Source organism: Cucumis sativus, chromosome 1 (assembly GCF_000004075.3).
Source record: "Cucumis sativus cultivar 9930 chromosome 1, Cucumber_9930_V3, whole genome shotgun sequence".
In the NCBI taxonomy this organism is placed as follows: Eukaryota; Viridiplantae; Streptophyta; class Magnoliopsida; order Cucurbitales; family Cucurbitaceae; genus Cucumis; species Cucumis sativus.
In genome coordinates, this window is record NC_026655.2 from 2,430,518 (window position 1) to 2,449,841 (window position 19,324).

The 19,324-nt window shown below is 30.8% G+C and overlaps 4 protein-coding genes across 7 annotated transcripts; 3 read left to right on the top strand and 1 right to left on the bottom strand.

Moving 5' to 3' along the window:
• Positions 1–1,509: 1,509 nt before the first annotated feature.
• On the top strand, positions 1,510–2,802 carry LOC101209599 (transcription factor MYB62). Its single transcript, XM_004137495.3, has 3 exons — positions 1,510–1,762; positions 1,877–2,006; positions 2,156–2,802. The coding sequence occupies exons 1-3, from the start codon at positions 1,567–1,569 to the stop codon at positions 2,661–2,663; spliced, it is 834 nt and encodes a 277-aa protein (XP_004137543.1). The 5' UTR covers positions 1,510–1,566; the 3' UTR covers positions 2,664–2,802.
• A 4,280-nt stretch (positions 2,803–7,082) lies between these two features.
• Positions 7,083–9,270, top strand: LOC101214141 (40S ribosomal protein S7-1). Of its 2 annotated transcripts, none has more exons than XM_011650618.2 (6): positions 7,083–7,222; positions 7,590–7,678; positions 7,763–7,836; positions 7,924–8,047; positions 8,610–8,792; positions 8,944–9,270. In XM_011650618.2, the coding sequence occupies exons 2-6, from the start codon at positions 7,604–7,606 to the stop codon at positions 9,061–9,063; spliced, it is 576 nt and encodes a 191-aa protein (XP_011648920.1). In that variant the 5' UTR covers positions 7,083–7,222; positions 7,590–7,603; the 3' UTR covers positions 9,064–9,270. The 2 variants fall into 2 exon arrangements, with proteins under 2 accessions (XP_011648920.1, XP_004137316.1); XM_004137268.3 differs by having other exon boundaries at positions 7,114–7,222; positions 7,603–7,678.
• A 167-nt stretch (positions 9,271–9,437) lies between these two features.
• LOC101214542 lies at positions 9,438–12,721 on the bottom strand. 3 transcript variants are annotated; one of them, XM_031888916.1, is made up of 10 exons: positions 12,297–12,721; positions 11,956–12,051; positions 11,296–11,387; positions 11,086–11,207; positions 10,434–10,458; positions 10,264–10,347; positions 10,131–10,160; positions 9,953–10,058; positions 9,813–9,877; positions 9,438–9,718 (listed from the first exon to the last, which is right to left on the bottom strand). In XM_031888916.1, the coding sequence occupies exons 2-9, from the start codon at positions 11,985–11,987 to the stop codon at positions 9,814–9,816; spliced, it is 555 nt and encodes a 184-aa protein (XP_031744776.1). In that variant the 5' UTR covers positions 11,988–12,051; positions 12,297–12,721; the 3' UTR covers positions 9,438–9,718; position 9,813. The 3 variants fall into 3 exon arrangements, with proteins under 3 accessions (XP_031744776.1, XP_004137318.1, XP_031744779.1); XM_004137270.3 differs by having other exon boundaries at positions 11,296–11,380; positions 12,297–12,720; XM_031888919.1 differs by having other exon boundaries at positions 11,956–12,065; positions 12,297–12,431.
• A 3,845-nt stretch (positions 12,722–16,566) lies between these two features.
• LOC105436374 lies at positions 16,567–17,334 on the top strand. Its single transcript, XM_011662039.1, has one exon. It carries the CDS (start codon positions 16,567–16,569, stop codon positions 17,332–17,334), a length of 768 nt encoding a protein of 255 aa, XP_011660341.1.
• Positions 17,335–19,324: the final 1,990 nt, after the last annotated feature.

Here is a 19,324-nt window from a genome sequence, read left to right on the forward strand (position 1 = left end):
AAATATAATTTAGCATATAGCAATAAACAAGTAAAGAAACATTAAAAAATAAAAGAAAAGTTATATCTAAATTGATGAAATAAAAAGTACAAGAAATGTAGTTGAAATATGAGTTGGGCAATGTTGTTGTTGATAAAGTAATTTTATATCTCTAACCTAAATTGATCACTTGCACAACACCAATAACTAATTTGTATTATCTAAAACTCTCTAATCTCTCTATTAAAAACTCACAACTCAGGTCAAAGAGTTTGTAGGACCGACGACCATTGTTAACTTTTTAAAAAATAGTTTTTAAATTAATTTTTGTGTGGTAGAGAGATTGAGTTCATATAAATTAAAGGTAGGTGCATCCTAAGTTGCACCTAATCATTGTCCTTACTTGTTGTACATCAATAGTTTCAGGGAGTTTACAACTTCCACTAGTATATTTTACTGATGTTTGAAGAATCGAGGTATGTATTATAATTAGTAGTCATTGTAGTTTAAAAATTATAGTAGTTTGTGTTTGAAATACAAACTATTTTAACCTAAGCTATAGTTTGTATAATTTGGGATGTAAACTATTTTAATTTGAGTACAAAGTAGTAAGCAGTGTAGATGATGAGTAAAAAATAATACACAATATAACAAAGAGAAATTTGAAACTGTAACACGAAGTTAATTATATGTTATAATAGTTGAAAGCATCAATAGTTGTAATTGGATCAAGCCAAGTAGTGGACTATACCAACTTCAAGTTGTATAGCTCTAAACATTTGAGTGATGTACACACTTAATTAAACGTTAAATATCAAAATCAAATACATTTATACAAACTTCAAACAAATATAAATCATAACAACATATGAGTTATAATATATAAATCAATTCAGATTGGTTCGGTTGGGTCGTCAACCTAAAATTTAAAAAATGTAACTTGACCTAATATGAAGAAAGAAAAAAAATCAATCCAGTCCGACTTGACCCAACCCTTATAATAATTTGGATTGAGTAGTTTGAATTGTCACGTTTTATTTGAACACTTCCTCAAGCATGTGGTTAGATATATAATACATGGTTGCTACGAGTCCAAACATTTTTTTGTTTTTGTTTTTGTTAAATAGAGGTTTCCAAGATAAAACATCAAAATAAATGGAGAAAATGAAATGAAATTCAAATTCAAAGCCTCTTCTTTTGACTTGCTAGGTAATGAAATTCCATGTAGTTTTTTGGGTTCTTAAAAGAGTACTAATCGTCATTCAGTTTGGTTAAAGCAAATCCATGCACACATGCAGTCTTTATAACGCAGTCATCCTCATCATAATTATTTTTCCTCATTATAACTCTAATATATGTATTATTCAAAGGACGAACTTGAACTAATTAAAAAGAGGTAATTATATATTATATATAGTCAAGCAAGGGAATTTGAACACGTGAAAAATACCATTCCTTTTTTAGCCCTTCTCTTAGCAGACTTTAAAGTTTGTCATATTTTATTAAGCTTAATTTTGTTATTTTATAAATACCAGAAGGGTTCGTGTGAAGAATTTAAAAACAGGAAACAAATCTTTGTGTTCTTCAATGGCTTCTCCTTGTAAGAACCCAAGTCCAAGTCCGAGTCCGAGTCCCAGCAGTAGCGGGTCCTATAGTTTTATTGAAGATGATCAAAGTGAGGCAGTTAGAAGGGGGCCATGGAGTGTTGATGAGGATTCTCTTCTTATTCATTCTATTTCTGTCCATGGAGAAGGCCGTTGGAATTTGCTTGCTATTCGTTCAGGTATTTCTTAATTTATTGGGTAATAATTAAGTAAAAACTAAATTAATTTGGATGTGTTAATTAATTAATTAAAATATTATTACTCTGGGTTTTAATGTAATTTAAATTTGATAGGGCTTAGAAGGACAGGGAAGAGTTGTAGACTGAGATGGCTTAATTATCTAAAACCTGAAGTGAAGAGAGGAAATCTTTCTCCACAAGAACAGCTTTTGATTCTTGACCTTCATTCCAGATGGGGCAATAGGTAATTTTCGTTACACCATATATATAGCTATCACGAATCATCTCAAGTTTTCCAAAAGAGATCAAACAACCATATATAGCAATTGGTCTCTTGTATTAAAAAAAGCCAAAACTTTATGCTATTATTGAACTCTCTTTGATTATGATTAGGTGGTCAAAAATTGCACAGCAATTACCGGGAAGAACGGACAATGAAATAAAAAACTACTGGAGAACCAAAGTGCAAAAACAAGCAAAGATTCTCAACATCAGCACCAATAGCCCAGAATTCAAAGACATTATCAACCGCTTTTGGATCCCTAGATTACTCCATCAAATAAACGATTCTTCTTCTTCTTCTTCTTCTCCTCCTCCGCCGCCACACACGGCGGCCACACACCCAACCCCTCAATTTTCCGATTCCGATTCACTTCCGGCAGCCGATGGGAAGCGTCGCCATTTTGAGCAAAACAGCACCAGTTCGGAATCTGTGGAAATCTCGCAGGTCTCTGATCCATTCTCTGACGTCCCATCATGGAACTACGGCGGCGGCGAGACGGCGGCGGCGAATTTTGAATACACGATAGGGGATTCTTTGTTGCAACATACGGATTGGATCGACGACGACGATTCTTTTAACGGCTGCTTATGGAACTTCGACGGCTTGTGGCAGTTCTAGTTTTTAATTAAACAGCTAATTGGATCTCTTTTTTTCTTTTTCTTTTTGGAAAATAAACTTAGCGCTTTCTTTTATATTATTATTTTGTTATTTTTTAAATTTATTTCTGTGAAAAATAACAAAATATTTTAACTTTCCCAAAGTATATTAATTTAAAATATTTGATTCGTCAAGTATTTGTATTTATTTTTTAGTTACAATTTAAAAATTTTATTTGATAATAGTCTAAGCTTAATAATAGTATATAGTTTATAAAGAGTGATATTTTACTATATTTGTTGGGTAACTCGTAGGTCTTTTTCAAATTTGTGTTAGATTCGATTGGATCTCGGATTTAGGTTTTAAAAAATTTATACAATTCAATTCAACTCGTTTATATCCCTAATATTTATAAATATTTTCAACAACTTTATCTATGTAAAATTACTCATTTAATTTGCAAATAAAAATAGTACTGATCATCATGACTCATATATTGATCTCATAGACCTTTATCTTTGTGATGATGAGTTTGATACAACTAACTATATATAACCATGAAAACAATTGATTGTGATGTTGACTCTAATATATATCACGAATCATTTTTGGATTATTATTCAAATACATTTCATATATATCCTAATCTAATAACTTTCAAAATGACTTTATATTTTGGAATAAATTCTAGTGTTTGTTTAAATGGTAAATTTGTAGATTGCGTAGACAATGATGTTTTTTCTTCTTCTCTAGATTGTGATATTTGTTTTATTCAATCATAAATATAGCATCTCAAGATAACTCATCTTTAAATAATACTAACATTTAAATGATGACTTGAAATTAATAAATATTGTTATTTATTAAGTCATATATTAGTATTTAGATTATATTTTACATTGTTGTTACTTTTCATGAATAAAAGTTTGATTCATAGTAAGAGGAAAATTACTTTGATTACATATCACACATCACATCAGAAGCCACAATGACAAATCATTCTTCATTAAAACGACTTTACAATCTATAGTTTGATAACTTTTCTTTCCCTCTCTCATACTATTCAAAGCATCTATGAAATTGTTTTAAAAATTATTCTTCCAAGTAAAAAAAAGAAAAAGAAAAAGAAAACTTTTTATGCAATTTGTTATCAAATTGACTACTTTCTAAAGTCTAGCTAGCTTGCATTTTAAGCAAAAACTTGACCTTTCACAAACGTGTTTATTATATTAAGGTGAAAAGAATGCAATTTCCTAATGAATATTATTATTAAAAGAACTACAAAAATTAAAGATACGATTTAGACCACGTAATTATTGTATAAAAGCAAGAAGATAGTTTAACTTATTGTTAGAATAGTTTGTAAATTAAACTAAGATATGGAAAAATCTACGAAGAAAACTAAGAAAGCGCCGTCAAAACAAAGAAAGAAACTCGAGGAAAGTTGATTTTGAATATATATTGTATGAGGTCACAATACAAGATTACATAATGGATGACATAGTTCAAGAGGGAGCATATAAAATTCAATATGTTTTTGTTTTGAGAAATAATTAATAGCATATAGTCCAAAGTGATATATAGATGAATTGGTGCGTGGGAGGCAAGTAGGTGTTTTTGAAGGAAAGAGGAACGTGACGAAATTGAAGGTTCATTTTAATAAAATCAAATGGAAGTCAATAAGGAAGACAAATGACAGCGCCACCATTGAACTTATTTTATTTCTTGTCCAAAGTGAATAATGGATTCATTGATTCGGGTCCTTTCCTTTTCTTTCTTATTTCACCTCAAATAAATTAATTAAATATTACTCGACGAGTACGAGTAAATATCAGTTAGTTGAAATCGATTTTATAATCAAAATTGACGTCGAACTGACTATGATCGATTTGGTAAGTGGGTTCGAACCGACCTCAACCAAGAAAGAGTACAAACCAATTATTGTATAAAAACATAATCAAATATAATTAGAAATGAAAGCAACAAGTAAGATTTTTAAGACTAAGATAGACTTTAGGATCGTTCAACTTTGATATCGACCAAGTTTAATTAAAATGTCTACTAGAATATGTCATGGACATTCTTCAGCTTATAATCATTATCTTAAGACTAGAATATGGTTTTTGGTGAGCCTAAGCAATGAGACATGCATCTTGTTTGCCTCAACATGAGAAAATAAAAGGCCACTTTAATATATAGGTTTGAAAGTAGCTCTATCAAAAAGATAATCTAGTCATCTAATGAATACTTTAACATATACAATAATTATAACCTCACAAAAGGAGTCGGAGCGTGGGATGTACTACTACAACTATTTCTTTATACAATTTTAATACTAGATGGACGAATTTAAGGTTTTTAAAGCTATATTTACAATAATGTATAATTTTTAAAACTCCAAAACATATGTTTGAGTCAAATTTGAACCATGTTTAAATTTGGGAAGGGAGAAAATTGTAGGTTAAATGGAAAGATAGTTAAGTACATTACATTGAATTTGGGCAATAAAATGAAGGAGCATTCAAATTATTTAAGTAAGGAGAAAGTGTAGGTAGTAGACTAATTAACCTAGTTATGGTGAGTTGCATTAATTTGATTGATTGATTGATTGATTAATGAATTAATTAACTACATCACATAATTAATTAAATATTGGAGATGAAGAGCCATCAATGATGATTAAAACGTAGCTTTTTGTTTCATGGTCGGTTTGACTTGGTCAAGATTTGAGAATTACCAAACTAAATTCAAATTCTTCTTACCTACTAAATTGAATTGCTTTCTTAATTATATTAATTGATAATTCCTTACACACTATAGACTAAAGTATATATTAAAAAGTATATAATGTAAGTGCGACAGTCAATTTGGCATTATAAAGGGAGATTCGAATATTGCAGGTAAAATTCCATTTTAATGTTACATTGGATATACAAATAACATTTTAATTTCACACACTTTTGTTCTTTTAGCATTTTAAAGACTTTGATTTCTATGATGATGAGTAGAAAGTCGAGAAGGTTAGATGTAATTAATTTTCTCACATTTGTTAGGGTTGGAATCTAACACACTTCGATTTTGTTTCTATGTATCCTAAATAATAATACGTACCTTAAGTAAAGATATGTACTTGTATGTTTTTTTTGTCAAGTAGTATGAATGAAAATACAATCAAATTCTTATGCTAGTTAAGAAAGAAAAATCACATGAGAGAAACTATAAGTATATAAGTGAAAATATCCTCATCGAGCGAAACAAAGGTAAAGCTTTAATGAGTTATGTCTAAGATGAACAAATGTTATATCATTGTGGGAATATGTGTGAACGAAAAATTATCATAGTTTCCAACTATGAGTATCACAATAAATACCAATTTGATGGGTTTAGAGAAAATGAAAGTTGACTTGGACACGACAACTTGACAGACTTATAACTGTGTGACGTGCTTAAGATAAAAAATAAGAAGTTGGTTTAAGAGGAGAATCATTTGTGTTGACAAGATTATCGTTGTTGCAAAAGATATAACCAAGGTATGTCAAATACGTAAACTAAGTAGATAAAAAGAATATCAAGTGGTGATAGCATTGTCTAATCAAAAGCAAAAACAATTAAACTTTATACCTAAAATGAACTAATACTATATTAGAAGTGAAGAATGTGTCTCTTGATAGAAACTTATACTCAAAGTGATTGATATAATATCATTATGTAGACATCTAGATATTTGTTATCATGTAGGAACAAACTATAACAAAATGATATTTATATCCACAAAATCAACATTAATAATATTAGGGTGTCCAAGAATACTATCAACTATCTTAATATAAATTTTGTAGGTATCTCGTCAAAATAAAAATTTCTTGCTTTCAAATACACATAATAAAGTAAATTAATTTATTTTTTTTGTTTTCTAATTTTGTCATTAAAAACAGTGTTTTACATTGTACTCGTCTTGAATTTGTGACGTTTTTTTTACAATACCCAAAATTAACACTAAAAAAACAAATATTTACTTCTTTTCATTCAAGTTTTACAAGTACTTTTAACAATTAATAGTTTTTTTTTTTTGTAGTTTATCGTAGATACATTCTGATTAAATATTTAAAGAAATTTTATGGTTTAAAATAATTTTCTTTTTTACAACCACAAGAAGCACCCTTGCAAAATCAAATATTTAATTTTGGGCCGGGTTGAGCTTAAATGCTTTAAGGATCGGCCCAATGTAGACTCGATAATCTCAGTAAGGCCCACTAGGAAACCACGAAAAGGTCGGCCAAGAGCCCACTATGCCCAAAGTTGGGCCTTTCTTTCGCAAATGCACGCAGCTAATTAAGGTTTCATTGGGTCAATTAATAATCAGTAGTTAAGTGTGCTTCCAAACGGGTCAAGTATCGACTTGACCCGGTACGATGTATCTAGGCCGTTGATTATTTTAGTAGCAATCTGAACCGTTCAGTCGGTGCTTTTATATGTCCGTCCTCCCTCGAAACCAATTCTTAGGGTTTTCTAGGGTTTTTAGTTCTTCTCTACACTTGGTTGGAAGTGCCCTTCCTCTCATTCTTCCTGCTTTACTACAGGTTTTCGATCTTCAACAATTTAAATCTCAACATTTAATCTGTTTTGCACATTGATTCAACTATGTTCTTTTTTGCTTTCGTTTGGGCTTTTGTTGATTGAAATTACTCAAGAAATTGCAGCCATAAGGATAGTCTAAAAATTGATATGATTTAGTGTAGGTGGTGCTCTCTTTTTTGTGATTGTTCTTAGCTGACTTGGAGCTGTATGTTAATGTTAGAGTTCATTGAATATCAATTCTCAATTACAGATAGTTTTGTTTTGTAATGTTCCACATATATTTTCGTGTTTGTGAAATTAAGCTCGTTTGTCTTCATTGTTTGTTGGCAATTTATGTTTTATGTTATGCCAACGATTCATTATTTGTAGCTTGACTCGAAAGGATGTTCACGGCGAGGAAGAAGATCCATAAGGATAATGGTGTCGAGCCCTCAGAATTTGAGGAAACTGTTGCCCAGGTGAATGTTTAAAATATCTGATAATTGCTCACCTTGACGTTTATTTTTGTGTGCTTCTGATTCGATTATTTTTCGGCCTTTTAGGCATTGTTTGATTTGGAAAACACCAACTCTGAGCTTAAAAGTGACCTGAAGGATCTGTACATTAATTCCGCAATGTAAGAAGGATAGACAAGAGTGCATATTTTTTTTATATAAATTTTGTTGTTATCTTGGGAATTTACTGTTTTATAATGTCTTTGCAGTCAAGTTGATGTTTCTGGAAACCGCAAGGCAGTTGTGGTCTATGTCCCATACAGATTGAGGAAGGCTTTCCGTAAGATTCACCTGCGGCTTGTGAGAGAGCTTGAAAAGAAATTCAGTGGCAAGGTAAGTAGAGAACCTCTTTTTCCTGGTGTAGTTTAGTTATTGTTTGTACTTAATACACGGCTAATTATGTCTAGTTAGCATCCTCATCCAAATAGTATCTAAATCCTTGTCATAGTCTATAAATCAAACTACTTATGTCATCTGTGCCTATAGTTTTTTCTTTTTCACGTCATTCCTCTTCCTCTAGAAATGTTCTCTTGAACGGAGAAGTTTATGCATTATATAAATTGATACAAAAAGAAATAAAAAAAGATGATCGTTATAATTGAACATAATAGTTAATATTAACAATAAACACTTGAAAAAATAGTCTTTTTCTTTAATTTGTACTCAATTCTTTTAAGCCTTTTTGGGTTTTTCTGCAGTAAGTAAATTAGGTTGCTTTGCATTTTTGAAGCCAAATTGATAGTATTTACCCAATCGTTTAATAAAAACTAAGTCTTTAAGTCTCCTGAGAGGTTTGAGGCTACATGATCCAAGTATTTGTTTTTACATATTTCTTTCCTCTCCATTTTCATATTCTATTTGACATTAATGATAAACCATTGTTATTCTATGATAGGATGTAATTCTGATTGCTACTAGGAGGATTTTGAGACCTCCAAAGAAAGGCTCAGCCACCCAAAGGCCGCGCACCCGTACTCTCACTTCTGTTCACGAGGCTATGCTTGAGGATGTTGTATTGCCTGCTGAGATTGTCGGAAAGCGTGTTAGATACAAAGTTGATGGATCAAAGATCATGAAGGTAATTGCATTGATTATAGAAATTCTTAACAGATTCCTTGTTATGGAAGGATAGAAAAACGCTTATCTATTTTAGTTTTGCAATTGCCTCTTCGATATAGAACAATATTTCCATGTTCTCTAAGATCTTGACTTTATCTTAATTTTCACAGGTGTTCTTGGACCCTAAAGAACGTAACAACACCGAGTACAAATTGGAGAGCTTTTCTGCCGTTTACAGGAAGCTTTCTGGAAAAGACGTCGTATTCGAATACCCAATTACTGAGGCATAAATTAAATACCCTATGTGTTGCACACACAATTCCTCTAATGTTTATTTATGATGATAGGGTTGCAATCAGGTGGGAGCTTTTCAATTTTGATTTCAAGTAATAGATTTTGAGACCTTGTTTTTTTGAATCTGTGATCTTGAACCAATACTCTTTTATCACATTTGATTAATTTTCCAGTTTTAGTGACATTCCGTTTTTCCATTTCTACTTCAATCTTTTGCTCTTAGACCTCCGTAACCTCGTCAGGAAAAAAAAAAGTTCACGATCTATTTTTATATAATTTGTTTGTTGGAGTTGCTCTATTTCTATTTAGAAAAAATTGATTTTTCTTACCACGTTATTTCTTAATACTAATCAAGTTACACAATTCAATATGCATCAAGAATTGAGGTAATATATTTTTGGGATTATCTCTTTATAATTACAATTAAGGTAATGTGTGTTTTCTTTTAATTTTTCATACAGCTTTCTATGGTAATAAAAAATTTTCAACTCTGAATCAATAAAAATCAAATTACAGAGTTCCCCAAATTGTTGAATACAAAGAGGACAGAGTACCCCAACGTTCGTTCCTTTCCATGAAAATTCCAATCTTTATTCATATTTTCACGTCCAAAGAATTAGTTGAGTTCTTCAACAATAAAATCACCCGAACCTGGCCATGCATTAAAAAATTACATTGTAAGTTGGAATTAAACGCATTTGTGATTAAATTATCATTGAAGTTGTGTAGCAGAAGCTGAATTTACCTCAAGACAAGATAACAAGACCAAGGTACATAGCTCCACAAAGAAAGATGAAAGATATAAAACCCCTGCATCTCGTATTCAATTATAAGTATATTTCTTTGAAATTATGAGTCGAGGATGTCATAATGTAAGATACTCACCAAATAATACCCCATCCAACACCGTTACATGGACAAGGGCACACTTCTGCAAATTTCTCGGCATCACTTGAATGAACTCTTCGGGATATTAGATCATCATAAATATCTGGAAAATAACATGAATACTATTAATATAGCAGTAACGATTGTTGAAGTGGAATGTATTTTGAAGCTATACCGTAAACTGAGAATAGGCTGTTCATTACACCTGCAGTTTTGATAAATAAAATCTGTCAGTCTGTCTCCATCTCATTGTTTCTGCACAAACATGATAGAAATTCTGGAGTGATGTAAAAGAAGATAAATTTTACCAATAAAGAGGATTACATAACGGAGAACACGCACTTTTGTTGTTTCTTGCAGGACCCAGATAACACCAAGAAAAACGATGAATCCTAATGGCACAAAATGAGAATATTTCAGAAGGGACGTTCAGGCCTACAGCCAACAAGTCATGTGTATTATAGGCTTTAACACTCACCAATGCAGAGTCCGCGAAGAGTCCACTGCAAATTGCCGTAAAGGCACAAATATAATATAGTCAATAAATTTAGCTATTATTACAAATTACAGGTGGACATAATATCAGGGTAAAATAAATGACATTTATGACTTATCCGCAGAAGAAAGGAAAGATTCGTACACATAACCTTAATAAATGGAGTTAATACAGCACGGTAATATCAAAAGGTTAAAAAGAGTCGAAGTATAACTCAACCAACCTACAATGTCTATTAAGAGATGAAGAATAGGTCTATCACTCAAATCTCCGATTAGAAAAAACCAACGTTAAAATGCGATTGAGTTAGAAGGAACTGGTAGGTTGTTTAACTAAATATATGTATTGCCTGACATCTCTATGTAAGGTTCTAGCATTTAAAGGTTAAGCTAGAAACTTTTAATTTGAACATAGCGAACATAGAAACGTTGGGAAGTAATGGCAGAAATGAGAGCTAAACCAATCTAAAATTCATATCCGAAGGAAAGAAGATAATAAAATACGTTTCCCAAGAAACCAAATTCTGATGGATTCAATTTTACTTTCTAATTTCCGGTAAGAGCACAAATGATCAATTAGCGGCAGAAATAACGTATTTAACAGATAAATTGAAAATATAAAAAAAGCTACTTACATTCTTAGCTACACAAAGTACAACAAGAAGGGAAACAAGAAAGCACCCTGCAGCTATTCTGGAAGTAAGAAGATTTGTAGACGCTAGTATTAAGAGCATTCCCCAGAATGATGAGCCAATATCTACAATGAAAATAAAGTAATCAGCTCGTATCATCCACATGAAATGTATGTGTGAGAGAGAGCGAGAGAGCAAGAATGAGAGAGAGACATCCGGCAGGCAAGATCAACCAATACACGCCACCACGTGTTTGCGTAGCGCCACCTTCATCCGCATGAACCTGAATTCCTTCTACCTGCAAACTTGAAGCAGTTAAGTTCACCGTGTTGGTGAGAAATAAAATAAATCTATATTAACAAAGAATCTGGATAGAAATATCTATCAAGGCTAAAGATTACAAGGAAAGGTGGATTTTTTGAAATTACTCAAACTGTACAGCCTCAAACGCGTGACTCCTAAACAAGATCCTTTTAGATCAGCTCAATAGGTGTTAGGTAACTCATCTACATTTTTCAAGTTTGTAGGAAAATGAATTTAGCATGGACAAATGATGCAACATAGACATGTTGTTGATGTTTCCATTTCTTCAGCCAAGAAAGTGGCGTGGTCATAGTGAGATGAATAAAATAAACGTTAGACTTGCATATTGAATAAAATATCTCTAAGGTTTTCCAATGGATGATAAAAGAATCCATATACTATGGCAAGAAACTGATCAACATGAATTATACTAAAGCCACAAAAAGTTCCAATAAGATAAGAATCCTTGCAATGCCCAATGGCTTCCAATCCAAAACAGTGAATCATCAATAAAAATTTTAAAATTGACATGATAAAGGAAAGACAAACAATATTCATTTAACATCTTACATGACCACAGGTAAGCTTGCAAACAATGGCATGGCTGGCCTCGTGAAGAAACACGGTGACAAGTTTGAATGGTTTCAGCAGTATCGTCCTCCAGAGCTAAAAGAAACAAACTGATTCAGAGCTAACCTCAGTAATGAAATAAAATACGAGAACACTACTTTTGAAATGAAAATTTTAAGTTGATCATTAAAATTCAACAGGTTACTGAAATAAAAAGCTAAAAAAGTATTTTTCAACTTTCCAGTTTAAACAAACACTGACTTCTTATAAACAATTCAAATAGTTCAATCGGTCTAATAATTAGAAATGAAGAAATAGTATGGGTGAATTAAGAGAGATACCGCTAATATAACAACAGTACAAACAGAAACGGTGATCAGAAACACAACTTGCTCGTGATTGCAGCAGTGCTTAAGCTCCCAATTAGGTTTCATTTTGATGAATTCACAAGAATTCAACTAATCAAGAGAAATCCGAAACTCGGCTTGCCTGATTCGTCTTCGATAATTAATCTTCACTCGCTTAACTCAAAGACTGAGATCTACAAAAAAGAGTAAAGATTAAAGTGAAAAATGCGGTTTAGTTGGACGCTCGGCGAAGGAGAGAGTGTGGATTCCAATCAGTGATAGGCCGTCGGAAAGAGGAGGTGAAGAAGAAGAGAGAAGATAAGCAATTCCGACGACGAATGAAGGACGGAGGAGACCATTGGGGACTTCATCTCGAACCGGAGTCAACTTTTTTTTCTTCTTTATTTTTAAGAATTAAAAAAACTAAAACTGAAAAAACTAAAAAGAAATCCACAAAATATTTAATATTACTTTTAGAAATATTCTTTAGCAAATAAATCAAAAAAATTCAAATGATTATTACTTCTTTTGCTTTTAATTTAATTTAGAATACTATCTTTTCCTTTTTTCTTTTTTTTTTTCCAATTGACTTTCCTATGAGAAATAGAATTTTTAATTAATATCTAAAACCCAAGGGTTGTTGATATTTCAAAATTGAATTTGTCAAAAAGGAAAATAGGTTTCTTTTTGTGTTAATATAATATATATATATATGAAAGCTCACCTAACCTCATTTTGGTAATTACTAATAAAATTAGAGCTATTTTATTGTTAATAGATTCAACTCTCAATAAAAAAAAAAAACAAAAAAGATATATTTTTTGTTTGACAATTTATGAATTGTCATGTACATAATAAAATAGATGATTTATTGTATAAATGAACTCAACTAATGAGTAATTTAGGTGTATGTTTATTCTCTTAATTTTGTTTTCATATATAATTTAGGACATTTTTCACTTTTTGAGGGTAAAAGAAAGGAAGGAGAAAAAGAGGAGTTGAAAGCAAAAGGTTACAAAAAGAAGAAGAAAAAAATGGTCCATTGGAATGAGAGAAAAAAGAGAAAAAAGAGAAAAAAAAGTTGATAACAAAAATATAAATAATTTATGTGAATCAAACAACTCTTTAAAATAGGAATGTCCAAAAAGTTTATGACTTTTTATTTCTTTTTCAAATGGAACGTTTAATAAATTGTTCGTATAGATAATTTAATCTATAAACATTATATCAAGATGAAGTTATAATACAATATAATAAAAACTCACGTTTGGATTGAGTGTTTGAGTTTGATTAATAATATGAAATTCACTTTGTTTCAATAGTTTTCAATTCAATTCTCTTTTTTCATGTTTCACGATCTCATGTTTGTTTAGTCTTTGATTACATATTTTTTTTACACTCTTCTGATTTCTAGTAATCCTAATTACTTACCAGCTCTTCAAACACTTCCTTAATTCATATCACAAAGTTCAAGATTGATATTACATTCTTTCTTATTATATAACGACTTAGTTTTCATAGTTGACAAACAAATTTATTTTATCAAACTACATCATTGTTATGAAAATTGTTGAAAAAATATTTGAGTAATTATTATAAGGTAGTAATTTTAGAAACGATAATTAAATATACTAAAGTCTATAACTAATATTTATTCTATCCCTGATAGTCTCTTATGGTCTATTAGTAATAAACCAATATTTTCAACATGTCAAACATTAAGTTTTTCATAGGTTTTCTAAGCTCCACTAAGCTCTCTCGTGAGTTTCTTCAGTTCAACTAAGCTTTAGACTCTCAAACATAACTCTTTTAGGCTCTCTTTTAAAGGTTCGTTGAACTAACTCAGAGCTCCCATAAGTATTATAGTATTAGTTTTCGTCTTTTTCCCACTTGAAAATTGAAAAGGGTCTAAATATCTTTCTAACTTATAGAACAATTATTGAACATAGTATGTAACTTTAAAATGATTTAGATGTTTTGGTGGTCCTCTAACACTAGTCTATGCTAAATAATTTTGATAATGTAATGAAACAAAATTAAAAGACAAATCTGGTAGAGTAAATGAATGTACAATTATTTTACCTTATTCACTATTGACTGATTGATATAAGTTATCTAAGTTTTAATTAGACATTGGGACCAACATATAGGGTTGTCCCAATCTTTTCCTCCAAAACAAAAGAGCTTGAAGCCTACATTTAATTGCTTAATTTACTATTTCTTTTTAATCAAATCTTAAAAAGCTAATATGATAGCCGAATAAGACGTGTAAAGTTGAAAGACATGATGATATCATTTATGTAAAATAAAATCATGTCTGTACGATATCTTTTGAGTTAAAAGTATCAAACAACGATAATCTTGAAAATGAAAGTAATTCTGCGATGGTTTTTGTACTGTTTAAAAGTTGAATTGAATACATAAAATCCAATTTCATTGGAGGATATAATTGTATTTAAATATGACCGTTTCGACAAAAACTTATATGTCAACAGGTGTCAGTGATAAACACTTTTTTTTTATAAAATTTATACATAACCCATCCTAGTTTATTTTAATTGGATTTCTTATAAAAAAAGTTGAAAAGTTGAAAATATTAAAATGAGAATTTTCAAAAGCTAGAAGGCATAAAATTAATTTTTTTATAGTATAACATAAATTTAAATTAAACTTACTAAAAAGTTCAACCATGTTTTGCATTATTTTAATTGAAAATGATCTTTTAAGATTAACAATGAATAGTTCCAATCAATTTTGCCTTATCCCATTGCCAAATTGCAAGAGAAACTATTTCTTTTTAAGAATATGAATTTAGACTTCTTATTTTTTTTTTTAATTATTTCCCTCTTTAATTTCCTTTTTTCTAAAACAATAATATACTAAAGTAATTATAACGACCGATTTTCAAAAAATAAAAAATAAAATTCTAACACAAACTTTTTCTATTAAATTTAACTTAACGGAAGATAAAAAAGTTTTCGATTATAAAATTTTGTTTCATTATGATACGTTTAATAAAACTACTAAAAATATTTAGATGATTCAATATTTAAAAACAAATTGTTTCCTATATTTGCAAACAACCTAATTTTAGTTAATTTGAATAAAACAAAAAGCAAAATAATAACATGTAATTGATTTTTAGTTGTTGTTTTCCATAAATCTAAGAACTTATAAAATTGATTTTTTTTTTTTTTTTTTTATAAAAATCCAACACTTAAATTTGAAAACAAAATAATGAGTCTATAATTGATTAAGTTGTACTTTGGAGCAAAGGCAAACTGCTCTAACAACTCCATCATAAACACATCCAACCTTTTTTCTTTCCAATCTTAATTCAATTTTTTAGTATATATATATATAAAGTAAAATAGGAAATTCAAAATTCAAAATTCTATCATAAAAATTGAGTCAATAATTCTTTTTTCTAAATAATTATTCTCTTTAAATGATTTTGAAGTATTACCCTACACATTGTTACATTACTACATAGACTTCTTACAAATATTAAATTATCAAACTATGGGTTAGAATATCTTGATATATTCAATTTTACAAAAAATTAACAAAATGTTTTGAACGTTTATATTAGTAAAAGGACCATACAGGTCAATAAAAATTTAACTCGACTTTCCATTTTGATTGAATCATACTAAATCAATAAAACTAATGAAAAACAAAAAGGGTAGCACATTTTAAACAAAGATTGAATATTTATTTACTAGTTTTAAAAAAAAGTTTAAAAGTTTGTATTTTAAATTATTGATTTTATATTCATAAAAAGAGAGTGAAATTGTGAGAATTAGGATAGCCATGGCGGATTTGAATAGACGAAATTGTATTATTTGTTGGGTCTTCGTCGGTGATAGATAATAACGCTTCTTTTGCAGAACCTTCCCCACTCCATTAACGTCTCTCTCTCTCTCTCTCTCTCTCTCTCTCTCTCTCTCTCTCTCTCTTTCTTTTTTCTTCTTCTTCCTCTTCAAATTTTGAAGTTTCATCAATTATTGTTCCATGCCTTTTCTTTTTGTCTTCTTTCTCTGGCTGTGTGTGTGAGAACGATATCTTCTTCTTCTTCTTCATTCCATCTCTGAAACTTTGCTTCTTCGTTCGATCCGCCACACCTGTCGCTTTGTTTTTTTTATGTTTTTCACAAACCCAATTGGTTGATTCTCAATTTTCAACCATTTTTTTCCCTTCTAACCCCATATGATTTCCCCTGCTATTTCTGACTGAAATTCTCTGTACAACTGTAGTGCCCACCATGTGTTCGACAAAATGTCCACCTGGGATTTCACTGTCCAATGATCTAGTTCTCTCTGAGATTTTGCCCATCCAACCACGTGAATCTTCTGAATTTGAGTTTTGTGTCAGTGGGTGCTTTGAGTATGAGTCTTCTTCTGCTGATGAGCTCTTCTTCAATGGCGTCATCATTCCCACTCAGAATCATCAAGGGTTTGTACACAATAAACGAACCCATCAACGTGAGAGTTCCCCAATTTTACCTTCCGCACTTCCTCCTCTTCCTCCTGCTGTGGCGAATGAGAATTCAAAGAAAGAGAATACAGAGGAATTAGTTCATGTGGTGAATTCTGAGTCTGAGAAGAAAAGTCGGTCCAAATCTTTCTGGGGGTTTCGAAGAAGTAATAGTGTTACTTATGATAGTAGAAAGAATTCATTTTGCTCTTTACCACTTTTATCAAGAAGCAATTCAACCGGTTCAGTTCAAACCCCAAAACGAACGCCATTGAAGGATGTGAAAACTCAGAATCCTATGCTGCAGAAACAGCATTCAGTTTCAGAAAGCAATTCAAAATCCTCATTTTTAACATCCTCATTTTCAAACTCTGCTTCAAATCCATATTCAAAACTCCAAAAGGCTCAGAAAAAGAATCAAGGAGGGTTTTATGGAAGCAATCTGTATGTAAACCCCATTTTGAACGTACCACCTCCTTACATCACCAAAGAAACTGCAAACATCTTTGGATTGAGTTCTTTTTTACGTGGTAGAAAAGAAAAGAAGAGCAGATAGTAATTTTTTTCTTTTGATCTGTCAAATCCTAGTAGCTATATGATGTGTGAACTGAAAGAGATAAGGTGGATTTTGTTTGAAGGCTGTAGCATTCTCTTGCATATGAACATGTCAAAACCTTGGGAGACAGAGAAACAGCAGCACCTTCCTAAGTTGGCTCTCTGCCATTCTTGTTCATACTCTCTCTCTCTCTCTCTCTCTCTCTCTCTGAAAAGATGAGTTTTCTAGTGTCTTTTTTTCCTTCTCTTGTTTACAGCTAATGATCAAAAACTTTTGACGGTTGTCTTGTTTGGATGCATTTTTCTCCTAAGATGGGACAAGACTGAGTATGTGAAGGAGTTGAGTTAGGAAATTCAAAATCTAAAGGAAAAGCAAGCTGCTTTTTTTCTGATTTTGGTTTGGAGATTTCTCATTTGAAAAATGGCTGGTTTTAGCTTTTAGACACTCAAAGAAATGAAAGTTGATCAAATTGAAGTGGGCTATTTTGAATGGTTGTTGTTTGTTGGTTTGGTTAGTGAAAGGTTTTTGAAGATGGGACCATTACTCAGGATCCTTACACTGTCATCCAAGAAATGACAAACCTTCCTACCTAAACCTACCTTTCTTTTTTCAAATCATACATCATTGTTTTCATCTATTTTTTCTATCTTTTTCCAATTCTCCATTCATAATTTTTCCACTATTTATTTTCTAAGTACTCTTCCTTTTCTCTCTTTCAAATTTCAAATTTTTGCCTTTACCCATATTTTTGGGATAACGTGGAGCCGTCGGCATTGTTGTTATTATTATTATTATTCAAAGAAAAGCCATATTCAAATAAAGTTGATGTCATTCTTACCCCATAGTTTCTATTTTTAATGACTTCCATTTCTCTCTCTGTCATTGAGATATATTATACACATAGATATGATTTTCTTAATGTCTTCTTAAATTTTATCCTTCTTCTGGTGGTTGAAAGTTGAAATGATGGTGTGTTTTTGGGTAAAAAGGTATATATCATGTTTTACACTTCACCCCAATTTATCATATTCCTGCATAAGTTAAGTGAGGAGGACTTCTTCTCTCTCTCACTCTACATAAAAGGTTTTATGGAGAGAAGTGAGTTGTTTTAATTGTTCCACATTTGTGTGGTTGAAGAACGAGTCATTGAATTTTTCAACGGTAATTAACGTCTTATCTATTTTAACTTATAATGTTTTGATTTTATGTATATATATCAAGATTTAAAAACAATCGAGTGCATGTAGTTCACCCATCTTTTTACAACATAAAACCAATTACAAACCAATTACAGTAACAATAATACATGAATCTTTAAAGTTAAAAGAAAATCAGTCAAATGCTTTCCAATCTCTACTTCTAACTTTCATATTTAGTGTATTTATTGCGTCAAATGCTTTTCCAATCTCTACTTTCATCTCTCTTGTTCATACGGAAAAACCTTCTTGTGGAAAACCTTCTTAGAAAGTATGGCTCCTTTTAAGATGACGACGAGGTGACAAACAATAAATAAAAAAAAGCATCTGGATTTATAGCTGAAGTTTTTTCTGAAATTCCTTTTCCCAAAAGCGTACAAATCAATCGTCCTACTGCACTTGTAAGCAAGACTAGTCATCCAACTATTTGTTATCTGTTAAAACCGATCTAATTTCTATAAAGTTAATCTTTTATATGCTTGCTTATACTTCTCCTACGTTCTATGATCACTCAATTCTTTTTAGTACAAATAGAGATTTGAAGACTTTGAACCTCTTATTTCAAGAAGAAAAAAAAAATATCGTTGAACTATACTTAGTAGACTTACTACAAATTGTCGTAGAGATCAAGCTTAGGCTATGAGGATATCCACAGTCACCTTCTCCTCTAATCTTATATTTCTGCAACAGTACTAAGCTTTAAAGCTTTGCCAACATTTTAAGAATTATAGTATGGTGCTGTGATTTATCTTAACGAGGAGGGTAAGGAGTAATTGGCCAACTAACTAAACAGA